This window comes from Macaca fascicularis, chromosome 13 (assembly GCF_037993035.2).
Source record: "Macaca fascicularis isolate 582-1 chromosome 13, T2T-MFA8v1.1".
NCBI classification, from domain to species: domain Eukaryota; kingdom Metazoa; phylum Chordata; class Mammalia; order Primates; family Cercopithecidae; genus Macaca; species Macaca fascicularis.
The window spans coordinates 50,463,366-50,484,721 of NC_088387.1; the positions used below are offsets into that span (position 1 = coordinate 50,463,366).

At 50.8% G+C, this 21,356-nt stretch overlaps 1 protein-coding gene and 1 long non-coding RNA gene across 23 annotated transcripts in view; one reads left to right on the top strand and one right to left on the bottom strand.

Annotated features, from left to right (window-relative positions):
- The window catches only part of DYSF (dysferlin), a 233,094-nt gene extending 213,127 nt beyond the window's left edge, over positions 1-19,967 (bottom strand). For 13 of the 22 annotated variants that reach the window (XR_012422205.1, XM_045369114.3, XM_045369110.3 and 10 more), the window contains exon 1: positions 6,671-6,916. Coding sequence is in view for 21 of the 22 variants with exons in the window: in XM_045369114.3 (XP_045225049.2) it covers positions 6,671-6,761 (91 nt within the window). In the remaining variant the exon portion in view is untranslated. Of the gene's footprint in view, positions 1-6,670; positions 6,917-19,441 lie in introns of those variants that run through there. The other 9 variants (XM_045369115.3, XM_045369111.3, XM_045369113.3 and 6 more) reach the window with 1 other exon arrangement.
- Positions 19,455-20,232, top strand: LOC141408330 (uncharacterized). The gene is made up of 2 exons (XR_012422206.1): positions 19,455-19,534; positions 19,824-20,232. It is a non-coding gene; the product is annotated as an uncharacterized lncRNA (long non-coding RNA).
- Positions 20,233-21,356: the final 1,124 nt, after the last annotated feature.

The following is a 21,356-nucleotide window of genomic DNA, read 5'->3' on the forward strand; positions in this document are numbered from 1 at the left end:
CTGTATACTTAAAAATGGCTAAGATGATGCATTTCATGTTATGTGCATTTTACCATCATGTTTTTTTTAAGTCCAGGTGAGAAAGGGTGTGGACATAGATGGTGGGCCTGAGGTCTACCAGCCAGTATCAGCTTGGGGAATGGGAAGGAGGAGGAGCAGAAGAGGTCTCCCATGCTCCGATGTCCCTCCTAGAGAGGGGACAGAGAGAAGGAGAGGAGTTGCGGTGTCTCAGACTCCCAGTGAGAGAGACAGAGAGACAGCTGCATCTGCCCATGAGTCAGGCAACAGGAGTTACTCTCAGAAGCTGCAGGGGGCTTTGGATCCTACAGTAGCCTGGATGCAGACTCTTGTTTTTCCCCCAAATATTTATTGAGGGCTTACTTTGTGCAGGGCATTTCTTGACAGCCCCATTAGAATTCTCATAAGACCAAGAAAGTGACAGAAATTCAAAGAATCAGCAGAAAACCCCAAGGCAGCAGCAAGTGAAAGAAGGAAAGATGGCCCTAGCCTGGGCTGAAGGAAGGGCCTGTATTACCTCTTGGTACAGACACCCCCAAACAAAAAGCACAGGTAGATGGTCATTCTGACGCCTGCGCTGCCATGGTTTACTCAGGCCTAGACACCCCAGGATCTGGGCAGCTTCTCCCCTATCACCCTCAGAGCACTGCTCCTCTCCCCCTCAACCACCCTCCACCCCACCTTTCTAAATCCTAGCTGGAACCACAGAAGTGGCCAAAAAGGGAAGGAGCCATGGTGAAATGCACTTCAAGAGAAGTAGTCTTAAAACTCAGAAGGCCAATTAGAAATGGGGAAGATATTTACATATAATTTTTACTTGCCAATTAAAAAAAAAAACAGAACTGGGGAAGATGTTAGAAACATCTATGACAAAAATGGTAACATTCTCAATATATAAAGAGCACTTGCAACTAATGAAGAAAAAGACAAACATGCCCCACCATGGGCAAATGAAAAAGTAATTCAGTAAGAATAAATACGAATAGGTGATAACAATGAAGTATCACAAATAGTATTTGTACCTTAAGAACGTGTCAAAGATTTATAGGACAGTGCTTTGTGTTAGCAGGATTATTAGAAAAATAAGCCCTCATACTTGGCTGACAGGAGAATAAAGTTGATACAGACTTTATTCAAAGTCTGTATCTTTATTCAATTTAGACTTTAAGAACAATTTGGGAAATGCAGCAATGCATTAAATCTGTCTATAACCTGTGACATAGCAATTTATCTTCTGGTATTTACCCAAAGGAAATAATTAAATATGTGGCCAAAGATTTAGTCACCAGAATGTGCCTCACAGTGACTGTATAATTTAAGCACTGGATATAAATATAAACATTTATATAACCTAAATATTCATCAATAGGAGGTTGAGTAAATTAATGATGGTACATTCATATAATAAAATATTATGCAGACATTTTAAAAGGTTTTACAGAAGAATACTTACTGACATAAAAAATGCCCCTTTTTTAAATTAATTAATTAATTTTTTTGAGGCAGAGTGTCATTCTGTCATCCAGGCTGGAGAGCAGTGGTGAGATCTCGGCTCACTGCAGCCTCCGCCTCCTGGGTTCAAGCGGTTCTTGTGCCTCTGCCCCCCCAAGTAGCTGGGATTACAGGCACGCACCACCATGCCTATCTAATTTTTGTATTTTTTAGTAGAGACGGGGTTTCACTCTGTTGAGGCTGGTCTCAAACTCCTGGCCTCAAGCAATCTGCCCACCTCAGCCTCCCAAAGTGCTGGGATTATAGGCGTGAGCCACCACACCCGGCCCCCTGGTTTATTTTTCAGCAAATGTGCAAACATTGCTGAAAGAAAGAGTCTGGAGACTTCTGGTGGAGAAATGGGACTGACCAGGTGCTATTTCTTGACCTGTTTGACCTGGGTGATATCACACAGGTATTCTCTTCACACACATATTTATTCTCCACCATGGCATTATTACTATTTGGGCTGAATAACTGTGGTTGGTGTGGGGGACCTCCCCTTGCACTGTGGAATGTCTAGCAGTATCCCCGGCCTCTACCCTGTAAATACACACCCTGTGCCGCCGACCCCTGTGGCAACAGCCCAAAATGTCTCCAGACATTGGCAAATGTCCTCTGAGGAAAAAACTGCCCCCAGTTGAGAACTACTGTATTAAATCATATATTTATATCTTCTGTACTATGCTTGTATGTTAAATTTCATAATTAAAATTTTTTTAAAAGGGAAAAAAATGTTGGAGGAAACGTGTCAAATTGTTAACGAGTTAATTCGGCGTGGCATGATTTGGGGCTATTTTTTACTTTTGCCTCATGCCTTTCTGTAGTTTGTCATTTTTAACAGCAAGTACATATTATGTTTCTAAAAAGAAAACAGGCCAGGCGCGGTGGCTCACGCCTGTAATACAAGCACCCTGGAAGGCCAAGGCGGGTGGATTGCCTGATGTCAGGAGTTCAAGACCAGCCTGGGCAACATGGTGAAACCCCATCTCTACTACTAAAAAAAAAAAAAAAAAAAAAAATTGGCCAGGCATGGTTGCAGGTGCCTGTAATCCCAGCTACCTGGGAGGCTGAGGCAGGAGAATCACTTGAGCCCGGGAGGCGGAGGTTGCAGTGAGCCGAGATCGCGCCATTGCACTCCAACCTGGGTAATAAGAGCAAAATTCAATTTTCAAAAAAAAAAAAAGAAGAAGAAAGAAAGAAAAGAAAGAAGGAAGGAAGGAAGGAAGAGAGGGAGGGAGGAAGGGAGGGAGGGAGGGAGATGGAAGGAAAAAAGGACTTAAAGCTCTTTTCTTCTTCTTTTTTTTTTTTTTTTTTTTTTGAGATGGAGTCTTGCTCTGTTGCCCAGGCTGGAGTGCAGTGGCGCAATCTCGGCTCACTGCAACCTCCATCTCCCGAATTCACGCCATTCTCCTGCCTCAGCCTCCTGAGCAGCTGGGACTACAGGCACCTGCCACTACGCCCAGCTAATTTTTTTGTATTTTTAGTAGAGATGGAGTTTCACCGTTTTAGCCAGGATGATCTTGATCTCCTCATCTCGTGATCCGGCCACCTCAGCCTCCCAAAGTACTGGGATTATAGGCGTGAGCCACCGCACCCGGCCGCTGTTTTCAATATTTTAAGTCATTTGTGATGTGTAAACAGCTAGGTTCAGAGAGTCCGGGGCCTTCAGCCCACTTTCCCTACACAGGTGAGTGAAGAGTGTTCCCTGAGGATAGGAATCCACCTCCAACTAGTTCTATAAGATCTCCCGACTCCTGCCCAAAATCTAGAGACCCCCAGGAGATAGAGAAGAGGAGGTGGGAGGGGGAGGCTGGAGAAGGAGACGCCCTGACAGGACTGACAGGATGAGGGAGAGGGAAGCGTCAGTAATGACTTCTGGGTTCCGGGCTGATGACACAGGGCAGAAATTCACCAAGTGGGGACACAGCAGATCCAGCCTTCAAGGAAATAAGATGTTTCAGCTTTAAAGCAGCAGGGATCTGGTTTTGTTCTTGCATGCATCCAAGCACCTAGAACAACAGCACCAGGCACATAGTAGGTACTCAGTAAATGTTTGTTCAATGAACTAAATGCATGAATAGAGGGATATAAATAATCACATTACGGAATGGAAAATGGGCAGGGCAGAAAAGAAGTACAGACGATTAAATACTATAGGAAATTAAGCTGCTCGTTCACACAATCAGTCAAAAATATCTACCACGGCCAAGTTACTCATGGTATTTTTAGTTAATGAATTAATTAATATAAAAACAAAAGAATGAGCAGTATTCATTAGTAGCCTCTACTATTAATAGAGGTCCTTAGATGGGGAAGCCAAAAAATTGCCCTCAGAGTCCAGCCTCCCAGAGCTCATAGTCTATTTTGGGAGGCAGGTCCTGAAATTACATCCGAGACAGGGAACAACTGCAAGGAAAGTGCGGCCAGCCCAGCCCCATACATTTCAGGCCGCCTGTAGGAGCCAAACACACAGTGCAGGCTGGCTTCTCTGCAAGCGGGCCACTGTCCCATCTGTGCCATGAGAAGGTTGGGCTCAGTGCTTCTCAACCCTGATGCACATCCAAAACACCTGAAAATTTGTCAGAGACAACACCTATGCCTGGGGCCCCACCGCAAGGGATTTGGCTTCAGAAAAGGCAGGCAGGGAGGTTGGCGGTGGTCTTTGGTAAAGCTCCCACACACAATGTTGACGTGCAGCCAGAGTTGAGTCCCCCCAGCCTACAATGCTTTGTAAGTTCAGAACTTGTAAGTTCAGTGTGTACTTACAATGCTTTGTAAGTTCATTCACACAATCAGTCAAAAATATCTACCGCTAATGGTTTCCCTCCTTAGGCATCAACTCAGCCCCAAACTCCATCGTGAATGCTCCCACCAGGGGGAGCACAGTAATTTCACCTGCCACCACATCTCAGACCCATTTTTCCCAAGATGCGGTTCCAAAATAACCTGCATTGGGTATTTGTTATATGCTGATTCTTAGGTCACCTTCCAGACCTGCTGCATCAGAACGTCTTCAGCTGGGGACTCTGGAATCTGTTTCTCAAACACATTCTACAAGTGATCCTCAAGAACAGTCAAGTGAGTGGACCATGTCCCAGACTGAGTGAAGCTCCCAGGCACACCTGGAGGATGGCTAGAGGCTGGGCTAGAAAGGGCACAAACACTGGACAGCACCTACTTGTGCTCAGCACTGGGACAAACCAATGAACAAATAGGACAGGTCACTGCTCTCAAGGCACCCTGATGCCCTAAGCATGGAGCTGAGCACAGGCCAGTGGGGGCGAGGGGGCGAGCATCCCTAGCAAGGTGCTGCTGCTTGTCATCCAGAGAGGAGAGACTCATGACGGCCAGGGGAATCCTGGGTGTCCTCCTGGAGAAGATGGCATCGCCCTGGGCTTTGAAACACAAATAGACTTGAAACAGCTGGAGATGTTACATTCTATTATATGGTATTTCTGTTTTCCGAGATCATCAGTACAAATAAATAGTAAGGCATTACAAAGAAGGAATACAGTGATCTGGGCGAGATAGCAGCTGCACGTGTTCGGGGTACTTGGGCCAGGGCAATAGTAAAGAGGGGCTTCAAGGGATTTGGTCATCTTCCCGACTCAAGGACAGTGCCCACTCCAAGCGCTGGTAGCTCCCTGCCGTGACCACTGACCTGAACACATTTAACTTCCCTGGATTTCAATTTCCTTATTTGCAGAATGGAGACATCGGTAGCCACCACAGGACTGTTACAAGACAAGGGAAAGAGCTGTGAGCAGACCCAAAGAGTGTTAGAGCATCCAGAGCCATATACCAATATGTGCCCTGCTCAGTGTCCTTAGGGAATTTATTTTCCAGCCAATCGTGACCCCGCAATTTCTGCACAGCAAAGCCTTAGGCAGCATCTGATGGACAGCGGAGAATGAAGGACTTTGTCTTGAAGTTGCTCTTGCATAGTGAACTCCCAGGCATGTCACCGATCAATGAAAATAGTGAAATTTTCTTCAACATTTCAAATCACACTTTTCAAAAGAGGAATACATATAACTTGTCCCACAGCAAAGAATAAAAGCTACATATAGATCTCCCTTTGCCAAATCGTGTCTTTCAGCTATCATTATTTTGGGGGTGCTTGGAGATATGATTCAGATCACGGGTCAGACTTAAAAGAGCTCCCTTGGTGCCTCCACTGAAGGAGGCTTATGAGAACACCAGCCACTCTTCCCTCTTCATTTGACCATCTTTTCTGATACATGGATTTTTATTATTCTTATTTTTATTATTGATTCCACAAAGCTACAGGGTATGGCTCCTGGCTAAGTGGAAATCCTCTCTCCTCTCCTTATTTATCTTTCTCTGCAGAACTGGGGTCCTGACTCACAGCTATTGTTCCATCTCTTAATTTTGACAGATCCTTCCTCTTCCCTTTCCCCTCCTGAGACACCCGCTCCCGTGGGAATCTGTCTTGGAGGGGCTGGGGGAGGGGGTTCAGGACGCCTGGTGAGAAGCGGAGTGTGTGTGTGATTTCTCTGCTGCCCCACACAGACATACCTGTATCTACTCTAAGCACTACATGTAGGGGCTTAGCTTCTTGAATTTAGAGAAAATATCCTTGACATTCCTCAAAATTCCTTGTATCAAGGCCATTTCCATACTATTCTGTTCCTTTTCCTACTGATTAAGATGGGGCAGATTCAATATAGCCAATGTTGGATAAAGATGGGTGAATGAATGAATGAATGAATGAATGAATGAATGAATGAAAAAAGACAACTTTCAAAGCACATCATCTACACGCCCCGTTTTTCAGTGGCCCTGATTCCTCTCTACCTTCTGAACCCATCTTCCAACTTACCCTTATCCCCACTACCCAGTAAAAGCTCGGACTTTATTTCCTCTGGGTATCAGTCTCAGAAAAGTGATAACCGCTGACCTACGGCACTTTCGCTTTTCCAATTTTTCAAAGCCCTGTGGCATTTATTGTGCTCTGCTCATTTCTCCTCATCACCCCCCTGCAGAAGTTGGGACTGGGATTTCTGTCCCTGCCGACAAAGGGAGAAACTGTGGCCTGGACTAGGGTTAGCTCCCGAGCAGGGGCTGCAGACCCGCCAGTGAGCGCCGAGAGTCGGGTAGCACCCGAGCGTGGGCGCGGCGGCCACGGGGCTCTCACCTCGGAAAGTCAGGCTTGCGACAGGGTCGCTGCGCCGGTCCTTCTTCGCACTGGGGAGGTTGCTGGCCCTCACCAGCAGGCAGCACAGCATGGCTGGGCAGCCCCGGCGGCGCACAGGCGCGCAGTCGGGGCGGGAGCGGGAGCACCGGGCCCGAACACCCACCCAGCAAGCGCCGGGCTCCCAGGCAGCCGCGCCAAGAGAGCTGTAGCCTTCGCTGCTCCTCCGCGGAGAAGTGGCCAATGCCTGGGAGAGGCTGCAGGGAGGACACCGGACACCCACTGGGCGGACCCTCCCCTCCGGCCCCTACCCAGATCCGCCCTGTCCGCGGCGGGCGGGGAGGGACAGGGGTCAGACGGGAGCCTGTGGGGGCGCTGGTCCCTAGCTCCGCGGGTCCCAGCTCCCGGCCAGGAACCAGGCGCAGCTGACGCGGGCGCGCAGCTCGGCCTCCGAGAGCGCACAAGGCGCCGTGGGGCCTGCTCCGCGGGAGCCTCCGGTGACCAAGGCTCCACACCAGCCAGGGCGCCCGGGCCGGGTGCGCACTGGTGCCGACTTGGCCCCCGCCCTGTGCGCTCGGCGAAGGGGTGAAAAGGAGGCAGGAGTGCAGGCGGAAGGAGCGGGCAATCAGAAGCGGGGACGAGAGTGTGTCTTCGGGGAAACCAAGTCCGAGGGCGCGCTGAAGGGGGAGTGTGCGGAGCGTGCCGTGCACCCCGAGCCCCCGGCCTCCCTGCCTCTCGCCTCTCTCCACCCGCCCCATGATCTGCGCCCAGGAGCCCGTCCTCTCCCCTCTGCAGGCTGCCGGGGCGGCCGTTTGGGTTTACTGGGACCCCCGGGACGGGAGAGACTCCGAGGTTCGAGTCCCCGCCAACCCGCCTCGGAGCCTTCTCCTCGGATGTGTCGAGTCACTCATCTCTGGAGGCAGAGATCTGTATTCAAATCATACTGAGTTCCCTGGAGAACCAGGGTCCAGCTGCGGCCCATTCTGTCCCCTGCAAGTCCCCCATCCTCAACAATCTCTACACTCCCTAGTCTCCACAGTGGGAAAGCTGCTCAAGGTGTAAGCCTTGAACGGTGATAGTCGCTTCACTTATTATGCCTGGTTCCTTTCCAGCCTATGAACTTCTTAATACAGGGGCCCTGGCTTTGCGCTTCTATCCCCCAGCACTCCAGCACCTAGCCCCGGTCAGGGCACTGTCCATCTTCCCACCTCCCAAGTCCTCGCTAACCAACCTGCTCACTCAACCTAAATGCACTGCTGCGCAAAATCTCAACTCCCTTTCCCCTCTCTTATTTTGAGGGATACATCATTCTCACAGGGCTAAGCCATAACCCTGGCGAATCCAACTCAGCCTGCCCCCAACCATTGATGTGTTGGAGAGTAACACAGCCGGCCTCAGGGGTGTCTTTTGTAGTCATGACCCCTAACTCAAGCGAGCCCTCACTGCTGGGGGCAATCATACTATACATCTTGCCTCCCTCTCTCCCAGATGCCCCTAGAATACCCCATCGCCCAACCCCACTCTCAGTTTGCTTCCTCGTTACGGAGCAGAGAACTTCCTTAGGCCCCCAGGCTCCTTCTAATGCCCTCGGCATCTGTGCCCAAATCCTGTGAGTTCTCTCCTGTTCTTACGAATGAATCACCCGTACTCCCCACTGAGAACAACTGGGCACATGGACATAGACCCCATCCCCTCTCTCCCATTCAGTGGTGAGTCTGCAGTGATTCTCTTGCTCTCTTGCCTTACCAAGTTCCCCTGTTTACCAGATCATCCCATGAGCACATAAGTATGATGCTATTGCTCTCAAGAAAGCATACCCTTGACCCCACATCCCCTGCAGCTACTGATCATTTCTCTCTTTTCACAACAATGCCCTTGGAAGGAGCTCTCCATACTTTCTGTCTCCAATCTCCCTCCTCCATTCTGTCTTGAACCCACCCAGTGACACCTTCAACCCCACCAGGTCACCAAAACTGCAAATCCCCCTCCCACTCTCCTTCAAAATATGCCCAAAATCCCACCATTTCTCACCATCTCCATTGTAACCGCCCCCAGTGGAAGCCTGTCATCCCTTGCCTGAGTCATTTAATCAACCCCATAGACTCCCTATGTGTCTCCTGCTCTGCCCTTGCCCCCACGTTCTATCCTCAATCCAATTCTCATGACCTGGTTTTACTCAAAGTCTTCCAATTTTGCTCCCATCTCACTCAGCACAAAACTCAAAGGCCTTACGTAGCCTTAAAAGCCCTGGCTGACCTCCCCAGGACCCATGCTCCTTCAAGCGTACTAGCCTTCCAGCTGTTCCCCAGACAGGCCAGAGCAGCGCCTCCCCAGGGTCTCTGCCAGCTGTTCCCTCTGGCTGGCATGTCTTCCTTTCCTTCAGCTATTCACTCCAATGAGACCAACCTGGCCACACAATTGAAAACCACAACTTTCCCTCTTTCATCTCCCTTTCAGGCTTCTTCTCTAGCACCAATCACTGTGTAGCATATGTGTCTTACTGGTTTTCTGTCTTCCCCATCAGAATGTCTGCTCCAAGGATGCAAAGGTTTTGGTCTGTTTTGTCCACTGCTGTTTCTTCAGTGCCTGAAACAGCACCTGGTGCAAAGCATGGTCTCCATAAATTCTTTCTAAACGATGGACTGAAAGAATAAACATTCATCCATCACTTCTGACTTGCTGAAAATAAGTCACATCCCTGCCTTCAGGGAGCTTCTAGTTGGGGGTAGAAACCACAGAGGGTGGCAACCACATCTATAGGCACTGTGAGAAGTGCTCCCAAGAAGTGGAAGGCTGGTAAAGGACAGAGCTGGGATGAGCATGGGGGTGGGGAAAAGGAAAGAGAGGAGAGTCTGAGCCCGTTCTCATCACAGCACCTTCTCTAGCTGCTTGGACCCTCTCCCCTTCCTCCCAACTGTACCCTTCTCATCTCCCCTCAAGATGAGGTGGACATTTGATTCCTTCAACATTCATCCAGACCCCCTTCCCTCCTAGCAGAACCTGACTGCTCAGTTACGTAGCCCCAGCTCCAGGATGGATCCCACTCTATCTGAGCACATTTCTCGGCAATGGCTATCGGTCTAGCAAGAGACCTGTGTCCTAAGTCGTTCCCCTGGAGAGACAGATTTATATGCCATGAATACAGAAGCCCAACTCCCTCTCCTGCTTTGTGTGCATAAGGAAGCTTATAGATCCAATTGCTGACCAGTTAAGGACATAGCAGACACAATGGACAGCAGACCAGAGAGAAAAATGGAGCCTGCCTGGGTGCAGGATGATACTATGGAGTTGCTGACAGCGGCGGCCCATCTGGAATGGCCACTGCCAAGACGCAGACTGCAGTAGAGAGGCTGGCCAGTGTTGTGCACTCTGCAGAGCTGGTGGGGGCTGGGAACAGGTGGGAGCCCCACCCCCTACCAAGTTGGTGGGGTGGGAGCCCAGAGCTCCCAGGCATAGCTGCAGCTGCTTGGCTGTGGCCCCAGACCCAGGCATCCCTGCACTCTCCGGGGCCAGGAAGCTTGCAGGTTCAGAAGTGCCTTCTCCCCCTCTCTGGCCTTGCCCCACTCCAGTCACCCACTCCAGGGTGGAGCAAAGTTGTGTCCAAGCTCAGGTGCTGTTGCAACCCAGCCAGGTGTGTGCACTGACATGCCAGCCCCCTGCTGCCTCAATGCCCCCCAGACTTTGAGCACTGACAAGCTCAGGAGGGAAGTTGAGGGGCGGCTCTGTCCAGACCTGCAAGCACCCCTCTGCACGAACAGCCTAGGTGCCCTAGGCATGTTGATGGCAGTAGGAGGCAGACAGTCTCCTGGGCAGAAAGGGGTGGGTGAAACCCCACCTACAAGCCAGGGATGGCCTGAAGCCTGGGGCCTGGGCTGCCAGTTCCAGGTGGAGTCCTCAGCCCAGAGTGAGAACTTATGGTACTTTTTCCCCTGGCCCGCTCCTGGCCACCCATGGACCAATCAGCACACACTTCCTACCTTCTGAGCCCATAAAATCCCAGGACTCAGCTAGACTCAGACAGATGTTGGGACTACTAGGTGCAGGAAGGAGCTACCCACTCTGGGTCAGGTCTCCTCCACTCGTCAGGAAGACCTGCCTGCAGTGAGGAGCTACCCTCTGCAGGTCTCCTGTCTGCTGAGAGCTGGACACTCATCAGAAGAACCTACTTGCAGAAAGGAACTACCCCACTTTGGGTCTCCTGAGAGCTGTTCTGTCACTCAATGAAGCTCTCTCCACCTTTCTCACCCTCCAGTTGTCTGTGTACCTCATTCTTCCTGGACACAGGAAAAGAACTCAGGACCTGGTGAATAGCAGGAATGAAATAGCTGTAACACAAACAGGGCTGAAACAACCTGTCCCCCAACCCTCCTCGCCATGTTGCAGGTGATGAGAAGGAGATAAAAGCTTCAGCCCTTCGGGGAGCCCAGACCTAGGGGTCACACGGCTATAACACCCTCTTTGGGGCTCTGCAGTTCCTGGTGCCTACAAGCTTCTGGGCACCACCGCATTCCCCGGTAGTCACAGTGGAAGCCGCTTGCATTATGCCTGGTCCAGCTGCAGCCTCGCACAGAGCCAGCACCTGTACCAGCACCTGGAGCTGCCTGCCCCACCACAGCTGGCATGCCTGGCTGTGCGCAGTGACCGGACCCTGCACTTGCTCACACACCCCTTGCTGCTCGGTGTCTGGCTCACCCTTGGCAGGCGTGGGATTGGGGCTGGTACTGTGAGCTGAGCATAGCCTGCCAGGCTGAGTGGGTGGAACGAGCCCAGTGGGCCCAAGCAAAACTCAGGCAAAGGTGCCACCAGTACAAAGGTTTCCAGCTGGAAAAAGCAACACCCTAAGGATCCTGTGACAGAGCTGTATAATCTATGTGCCCAGAGCTCACTGGGTCTCTGGACACCAGTTAGTGAGCTGATCCCCTTAAGACTATTTATCATTTAATAAATTGATTTTCCCAAGGCTTAAACATGGGGTGTCCAGGAGGCAAACAAACCTTGCCTCTCTGCTCATTTAAGTCTATCTGAGCCAAGATGTCAGTTGCTTGCAGCCTAAATCATCTTCATCCTTACTGACACCTGTGACTTTGGTACCATCTATGTGCCCACAGCATCCAAGTGACTCCTCCAAATCTTGCCACCACCCTCTCCTGCCGGGGCCACCACAGGTGCCTCCTAGCTGGAGGCATCATCACTCTGGCTATGTCTGGCCCATTATCCACACTGCAGCCAGGTGATCTTAAAACAAATATGATTAGGTCACTCTCCCGCTAAAAGCCTCTTGGGAAGTTTATCCAAAGCCCTCCTGTGCTCTTGGGATGAAACCTAGATTCATTTCCTTGGGCCAAAGGGCAAGGCCATTCCACCTCTCGCCCTCCAAGCTCTAGCTCCAGTGCCTTGTCAGTTTCTAGAATATGCCAGGCTCCCTCTCAGCTCTGAGGTCGGCTGTTCTCTCTGCCTCCAGCTGCCTTCTTCTCTTTCTTTGCAGAACCACCTATTCATACTTCAGGCCTCAGCTTAAAGATCACCTCTCCAGGAAAGCAGTCATGATATCCCAGGGTCTAGATGGGTCCCTCTGGCAAATGACTGCACAGCAGTGCTTTTCCTTCTTAGCACACATCACAATGGTCAGGAATAACTATTAGTGTAATTACCCGTTTCGTGTCTAGCTAGACTGTGGAGGGGAGAGACGAGGGAGAGACCAAGGCTGCCTTAGTGACCCAGGTATTCCCAGCGTGTGGTACAGGACTGGCCTGGCGTTGGTATAGTGGACACTGCACATGGCTCCCGGGTGTGGGTTCTGCCCCTGGTGAGTCCAGCCAGTGGTTCTCAAAGGGGATAGTACTGCCCCCTAGAGGGATTTTTGGATATTACAAAGCCTTTTTTCTTTTTTTTTTTCTTTCTTTTTTTTTTTTTTCTGTCTATCACAATGATTCCTGGCTTTGCTTTTTCCCCTATCATACCGCACCCTACCCCAGCTCCAATCCATCAGAGTCAGCACAGGAAATGGAAATCTGTAGTGGGTGTAACTAATATTTCCATAGGAACATTCCAAGGGACTTCTGCCTTCCCTTGGCTTGTGTACAAGGAAAAGGGTCTCCCCACATCTGTTCTGCAAACCAGAAAAGCAACCACTGGTGATCTGACCCCTGGACACTTCCTGAGGCCTCTTTCTCATCCCAGCCTCCAATTTCCTGGTCTGGCTGATGTTCACTATCCTGGACTTCTCCATAATCAGATAACCGATCCCTGCAGACTTCATACTGAGGCCTAGTAACTCAATAGGGCCTCCTCCCGAGGGGACACTATCAGGAATTAAGTTCTAATGGAAAGTGTGGCTGAGACCTGACCTCCACTCCCCAATATATGTTCTCCCCTTCATCCATAGAAATTTTCCATAGCACTTTACTTGGGTACATGGTCACCCAAATAAAAACATTTCCCAGCCTCCCTCATAGCTGAATGTAGCCAGGAGACTAACTGATGACCAACAGAATATGAGCAGAAGGGCTGTATATAACGGCCTGGATGTGTCCTTAAAGGGAAGGGGCACGCCTCCCTGGCCCCCTTTCCCCTCTGGCAGGAATATAGACAGGGGCGTGCGCCATCATGAACCACATTGTCAAAGGGAACTTCTGGGGATAACAGAGCAATGACACAGGAGGAGCTGGGGCCCTGGACAGCCTGTGGGTCAGAGTCTTACCAGCCAGGACTGTCTATATTCAACTATTATGTGAGTGGAGAGACCATTATGCTTATACCAGTGTGTGTTAGGGCTTGTTTACAAACAGCTAGGTCTGCATCCCACCTGAGGCTTCAGGTGAGGGCAGCTCCTCGGGACCCCAGGCTACTCCAGCCCCACTGTAAAGGTGATAGGGCCGGCTTAGGAGCCATAGCCTGGAAGGAAGGGCTTGAGGGGCCTGTTTGCAAACTGAGTTTCATGCTTATTGCAGTATTTCAGGGCTGACAGAGGTAAGGGGGACGGGGACTAAAGCGCTCCCACTCACTCCATCCTGTAGTCACTGATGACAGGTGCTGCCTGATGAGCCCAAGGGAGAGGACACTGGCTGTCTTCTCTCCAGAGAGCACAGGCCCAAGGTCTCCAGGACTGAATGAAATACTGTGTCTCAGAAGTTCTTTGGGACACATCCAGCCTACAGACATGTTGTCTTTAATCAGTACAATGTTTTATAACAAAATTGTACCTTAAACATTAGAAGATTTTTCCATATACATCTGAATTTACAGCTTCTCTTGAAAAAAATCAGAGAAGGTGGCATCTGGGCCTAGATTTGCCACCTAACACTGACCATCTGGCACCTGTAAACCAGGTGTCCCCCCTCAGCTCACTCCCAGTAGGCATATATGATGTCCCCTCTGGCTTGATCTCAGTCCACCTGCCATGCTTCTGGAAGTGCGTGAGTTTGTGACCCCTGTCACTTATTTGTGGCCCTACCTTCCTGACCATTGAGGAAGGCATGCTTCTGATCCCCTCTTGCTGCTGGAGTTGGGCCAGTTCTCCTTCTCTGACCACATTCTCCTAATGTTAGCTGGTTCTTTGTGTTTCCCAAGACCTAAACATGCGGAGCCCAGGAGGCAAACAAACCTTGCCTCTCTGCTCAATGTCCTCGACCTTGAGAGGAACATTCTATATGAGTTAACAGGACTCCTTCAGGGCATATTTGCCAATGTCCAAAGGCTTCCAGAAGTATAGATGAGGCCTTCTTCCCTATCCCTTCACATTCATTTAAGAATACGTGTCCGGTGGATATCCCAATCCACCAGCTAGAATTGACAGGGGACCTGTGTGTCCAGCAAGAGGGTAGAACCCACGTGCAGTCCTGGTTCTGGCTACAGCCATGATTAGGGCCTGTCAGGGGAGAAATCCACAGTGAAATCCATAATGGAAACAGTCCTGGGCTTCTGTGCTGGGCTTCTGTCCTAGGCCACCCTTTCCTAGCGGTGTGACCTGAGGCATGTGATTGGACGTTTCAGTGTCTGTTTCTGCTTCTGTGTAATCAAGAGAACGAGGACATTTTGCAGTGGTGTTGGGAGGATTAAACAAAACACTAGCAACTCCAGCACAGCACACATCCACAATAGATGTGAATGCTCTGTCTGCTAACATCCCATGCTAGTGGACAAATCTGGAAAGAGACTAGTATGCAGGAAGTAGAGAAAGAAAGTGAGTTTGGCCTGGGGAGAGGGACTGAAGAGGTTTGTGGGCTACTGGGGTGTCACCAGAGGAATATTTGTTCCCGGAAAGAGAAAGTACCCCAGTGAGGGCCACTGCCAGCCATCAGGCAGGTGGCCAAATGCTTTCACCTCAGAAGGGACTGCTCTAGGAGGGGCAGCCAGAGAAGACAGGCCCAGTGTCCCTAGGGGCAGACAGATGGCCACCCACCACTCAGCCTGTTGTGTCCAGCCTGGCAGGACAGTGGATGGACAAACAAAGCTGAGGATAGACTTGACCAAGCAAAAAAGACATTGATGGATGTATACAATTATTTCTTAGTACATGTACAATATATGTTAATAATAATGATTATCATAATAAATTTATGTAAAATTATATGTAATAATAATTATTATAGTTAACATTTATTGCTTGCCTGGCTGTTCGAAGTGCTTTATATGGACTAACACATAAACTCTCCAGAATCATTCCTCCAAAACAGGTACAAGCTACTGTTATCAACACTTTACAGATAAGGAAACTGACACAGAACGGTTAAGTAACTTGCCCAAAGCCACACAGCTGGAAAGTGGCAGACCTGGGATCCCGAGTTCAAGATGCAGACAGTTCTTCTCTCCCTCTTGTTCAATGCTGTTATCCCACTGGACTGTGACTCAGGCTGCCAGCTAGCCGCTCTTCTGAGCCCCCGCCCAACTTTTACTTTCTCCTAGACTGGCTAAGCTTGGGATCCACAGTTACACGACCCCCTCCCTGGAAGTTCCAGAGCACCTGCCATACCCACCACAGGTTGCCCACCTCAGTGCCACGTGACCATTGCCCTGGTCTTGGCTTATCAGAATCTAGGCAGCCACCATAGCCCTGTCAGAGCTATGAGCTGGCCCGGAATGAGGGTACTGCCTGGAGGGAGCATCCTGCATCAACTGGTGACTGATTGGTCCCATCAGATATAGACAGGGTGAAGCAGAGAACAAGGGCCCCCTGAGATAAGAAAGCATCTGCAAGACTGGAACATAAGGGCTGAGGATGTCTGTGCTTGGGTGAGCGAACAGCAGTAAGGACCATGCACGTGATGTGGCAGGATGAGAGAAGTCAAAGTGCAGACTGAGGGGGGCATCAGAGTCTCAGCCAGGCCTGGATTCAAGTCCTGTCCCTCCACCTTTTCTTGCTTGTCTTTGGTAAATCCAAGCTAAAGCCAGAGGTAGATAGTAGAGTGGTTAAATCTGGGGACATTGTGGGGGCTCAGGAACCAGATACTTAGACTCGAATCATAACCCCACCACTTGCCAGTGTATAACCTCAGGCAACTTACTTAACCTCTTCATGTCTCAGTTTCCTTATCTGTAGAACAGGAGTGATGACAGTTGCTACCACACATGCTTGCTAAGGGGATTGAGGTGTATGTGTCTACATGTAAGTGCCTGGTACAAATTATAACTGGGTCATGATGTAGCTTATATTAACGTTCTAGTTAGAACAGTATCTGCCATAAAATAACCATGGTGTCAGTTAAACAGATCTCTTTCATAGGACTGTTGGTGGGATTTTAAAGAAACACCATCTGACAATGGTATGCTTTTGTGCTTAGCAAATGTCCATTCCCTCTCTTTGTGAGGAACACGCATTTGAAACCCCAGAATCCTCCATCTTTTGGTCAATTGTTTCACACTGTGCTCCTGCAGCCCTGCACTCCCCCTACTCTGACTCAGCCTCTTGCTGGGGACCCCAGGCACCGCCCTCCCTGGCTGGCTCAGGTCTGAGTGCCCTGGGTGTGGGCAGCACATGGTATGCTCTCCACAGCACTTTCTTATTCATGCGCCAAGGATGCTGAGAACAACAGAGGGCACTGATGAGGGGTTGGGGGTGGGGACGCTGTGGCCACTATGTGACCTTGGCCAGGCTCCTGCACTTCTCTGGGCCAATATCCTCGTCTTTAAGGGGGGATAATATCCCTGCCCTTTGCCTCACAAAGCTTCTGTGAGCTTGAAATGAATGTCTACGTGCACAAAGGGGCTGAAAGTGTGGCTACAGGGCATTATAATCATGTAACCAAAGGAGGGGCTTTATGGGACAACAGATGAAGAGCCTCGGAAGAGCAGACCCAGCCCAGCTGGGGAGGGAAGGCTTCCCAGACTGGTGTTTTGCTTTGAGCTGCATCCCTGAGACCAAAGTCTTCTGTGTAATCATTCACCAAGCTGACCCTGCCAGGGAGAAGGAGAGTGAGCAGGCCTGAATGTCATGGGGAGGCCAAATTTGGACATGAGTTAGGAGCTTGGCTAATGCAGGAGGTGAAATGTGGCCAGGGGCTGGGGGAGGGGAGGAACTGCATTCCCCAGGACGGCCTGGCGGTTTCAGTGATGACTAGGGGTGGGGGCTCCAGTCAGTCTCTTCCTAGGCTCAGGGGCTCATGATGGATTGGCACAGAAAATGTACTTCCTTTTCCCAAGGTGAGCTGTGTGCTCTGGGCCCTGGAAAGGGGGAGCCTACCCCGAAGAGTCAGGCAGCAGGCAAAAGGCAGGTGGGGGTGGGGAGAGGGTCCAGCCAGGGATGTGTAAATGGGAGGATGCAGGATGGCGGGAACTGCTCCACACACAGGCCCTTGGGGCTGAAATAACAAAAGCCACACCAGCGGCACTTCCTGTACTTCTGGGGTTAGAAAGTGCCTGCCATCTATTATTCATTCTTTCCTTTCTCCAACCAGAGGTCTGAGCCTAGCCTGGGTGAGGGACCATGAGGTAGGAGCCTGGTGTATTGAGTGTATGGGGATGCAGAGGGGGCATGTGGTCAGGGAAGGTGGAAGAAAATCTGGTTCAGGCTGAGTGGAAGCCAGAGACAAAGCCCCTGACAGCAGGGGCTGCTGCAGCTGAGTGTACATGTGTGCACCTGGGGAGGGCACCATTCACAAAGCCTACTCAGCCCCCAGGTTCGGGGGCTATAAATGGGAAAGAGGTGCTGGGGTGGGAGGAGGCTGCTTCACCCACAGAGTGCCTGTCCTCCCTCCCCTCCATTAAGGGGCTTTTTACAGTATGAATGGTGTCCCCTGGAGTTGTGCAACAGGAGCCCAGAGCCCTCAACCAGGCTACTAAACAGGGCCACTGACCTGACCTGCCCAGAGCTGAGGATGCAGAGAGGAAGCATGAAAGACTCCCATGTCCTCCCTGCTGGAAACACCTGGATAAAGCTCATTTCCAGAGGCCATGTGGGAAACTGATTGAGAGCAGGTCAAAGCAGCATGTTAGAAGAAAAAGCACAGCTGGAGTGCCGCCACCACCCCTTTGGCCCCTGCTCTTGGTGCACACTGCTTTCCAAGCCTCAGGACCATTCACCAACTCCTCCTTGAGCTCTGCTCTGGCCCAACAAATCCAGAAGCCCTGAATCTCACACCCGGGAGAGTGTACTCATGACATGACCCCCTGCACATGCTGAGCTGGACACAGGGCCTGTGCTTTCAGAGCTTCTATTCCTTGGAACATCACAGGTGTTCCAACGCTCCAGGCTGTGCATGTGCTTGGGATCATATGTGCAGATGGCATCTGTGAACAGGTGTATCCAGGAGCTTGTGGAACTGAAAGGGAATGTCTGTGCTGAATGGCCAGAAACCAACTAATGCTATGATTTCTGGAAGCCTGGGATGTAGTTAGAAGTCAGATCTCTGGGGAGAAGGGGAGTGGCAGGTAGTGGAGGCTGAGAGGAAAACCCACAGGCTGGGTGGGAGGTTCACACTCTTTCCCCCTCGTTCTTCTCCCCCAGTATGGTTCCAAGCCCAAAGACCCAGCTGTGTAGATCCTAGCTCTGCTTGGTCCTGAAGGGGTTCCTGGAGAGCAGACAGGGCCCATCCCTCAGCTCCTGGAGGAAAAGTCAAGTCATAACTCTATGAAGGTCCTCCTGTGGGAGGTCCCAATCTGATAGGGGAGTAGCTTTCCTGCTCAAGGAGGCCTCACTCTGATGACAGAAACCAGATATGAACCCACCTCCCTCCATCTACTGGTCCGTTGGGGGCAGGGGTTGGGGGCAGAGAAAGTCTCTAAAGGTTGGTTCTGTGACAGCTGTGCCCAGCTGCTAAATTTCCCCCATCCTGTAAAAGGGTAGGGTGCCTCTGCCTCCAGTGGCTGCCAGCCTGCCAGGCCAGCCTCTGAGAGAGAGCAAAGGGCCAGGAAAGCAGCCAGGCGCAGACCAGGGCGGGAAGAGAGCTGGGTTATAAATAGGCCTGGGGCCAGGCCTTCGGGGAGAAGGCGGAGAGCCCTGCAGTACAGCGCTTCGCCGCCTGCAATGCGGAAAGACCTCTTTTCAGAGATCCCGAAAAGGTGAGAGGAGAGATGCTGGTCCCACTTTCCTGGCCTACCTCAGTGCCAACCCGGGCTGAGCTTCCAGGAGAAGCACCAGTCAGGCACATCTCTTCTTCCAGCCTCAGTTTCCCTGAGTCGCCCTCTGCAGACCTGTGTCGTTGCAACACTCAACGTCAGTCTGGCGGGGCCAGAAAGTCTCCTGTCTCTCAGCTCCAGGTGCTCTCCAAGGTTGAGAGCTGCGGCGTCACCTCCTCTACCCAACCCCGACCCCCGGCGGGGGCGGCCGGCCCCTCCTACCTGCAAACACCGCAGAGCAGTAAGCATCGCTGATGTCGGTGTCGGGTGTGTGGACGTTCTCAGCATAGAGGATGAAGACCCTCAGCATGCCTGGTGCGTGTAGGGCCCCGTGCGCCCAGGGCGCAAAGAGGGCTCGGAAAGGTCGGGAGGGCCGAGGCCCCGCTTGTGGGTCCCCTACCTGGAGAGGGTTGGCTGGGCGAGGTCGGCTCGGATCTCTGGCTCCTGGCTCAGAGCTGTTGCTCTTAAAGGGGAACGGGCCACCCCCGGCTGCTTCAGTGGGCTAGGCTGGGTACCCACCCACGCTGGGCTCACCACGCTTGTCAGTCGGCGTTCCGAGAACAGGGGCTTCTCCTCATCTTCCACCCCCGCCGCCCTTCCCCAGCTCCGACGAGCTGTAATCTAATGCTCCGGCTGCGGAGTCTCCCAATGACACGGCATTTTGCACCTGGCTGGGCGGCGGCCGCGATGACCGGGGGCTGGACCAGGGCTCCGGGCGCCCGGCGTAGCCCAGATCTCGCTCTTGGACAGGAGAAGGGCTCGGCTCCTCCCCCGAGCTTCCACCCCTGGCTGAGCGCTGCGCCAAGTCGGTTGCCTCCTTCCGCCTCGGGGATTGGAGCAGTCTCTCCAGAACCCAACCCAACCGCCCGGGTAGGACGGGGGATCCTGGGGAGGCTCTTTCCGTAAGAGAAGCCTGGAGCTGAGAATTTCATTGACAAGCAAGGCAGCTGTCTTAAAAACTTTGTCCCCTTTTTCTGGCTTTGAAAGCAGCACATGCCATTTTAAAACAAAAAGCATAAAGAAAGAAATCTCTGGTTCTGAAAAACATAGTATATGAACATTTGGGTATTTGGCAGCCCAGGCTTTCTCCTCTGAATGTATATACACATGTAAACTGCAGTATTTATTATGTATCTGAGTGTAGAATGCAGTCTGTGTCCCACGTTTTCATGTAACATCTTGCATCATTCAAAAATTATTCATAAAGAATATTTTCAGTAACTATATAATTTATATAATTGTCTGTCATATGAATGTACTAGATTCACAAACTTTCTCTTCTTTCACATTTAGGCTCTCCTCAGATTCTATTATAATAGTGAGAAAGAGAGTTTCTTTTTAATAAAAAAATAGATATAAACTCATCTTAGCCCCCCTCCCTCGCCGCCCAGTTCTTCGGATTAGATTCTAAGGTCATAGGATATGACTTTTTTTAGGTTCTAGTACCTATTGCTAAACTGCCTTCCTGCAGATATGTAGATCCACACTCCCGGCAGCCGTGACTCACCTTCTAAAGAGGGCCAGTTGGATGGGTGTGCAGCTGTCAGCAAAACTCCCACAGCAGCCCATGGGGGCAGCAGACACACCCAGGGCAGGATGGGCTGGCCGCTGACAGGTGGCTGATTTTTCCCCATAGGGAGATACCAGAAAAGAGCAACACTCCCCAAAAAGGTCTATAATTTCAAGGTTAGGGTAGCAAACATTTCCTGTGGTCACTCAGGGTCCTTCTGTAGTGATCTATGCCTTCTTTTCTTTGCATTTAGCACAATGTATGGTGGGGAGAGGAAGAGGAAGGGGGAAGCTGAAATTCAATCATTCATTTAATGGGAATGTATCAAGTTCTAAAATAAGTCAGGCCCTGTCCTGGATGGGGGACACAGTGGTGGGCACAAGTGACACAGTACATGTTATGGGCTGAATTAGGTCCCCTCAAAATTTCTGTGTGAAAGGCAACTCCAGTACCTTGGAATGTGATTCTACTTAGAGATAGAGCCTTTAAAGAGGTGAACAAGTTAAAGTGAGGTCATTAGGGTCATCCAATCTGACCAGTGCCCTTATAAAAAGAGGAAATTTAGATACAAAGACAAAGCAGGGATGCACGCACACAGAGAAAAGGCCATGGGAAGACACAGGGAAA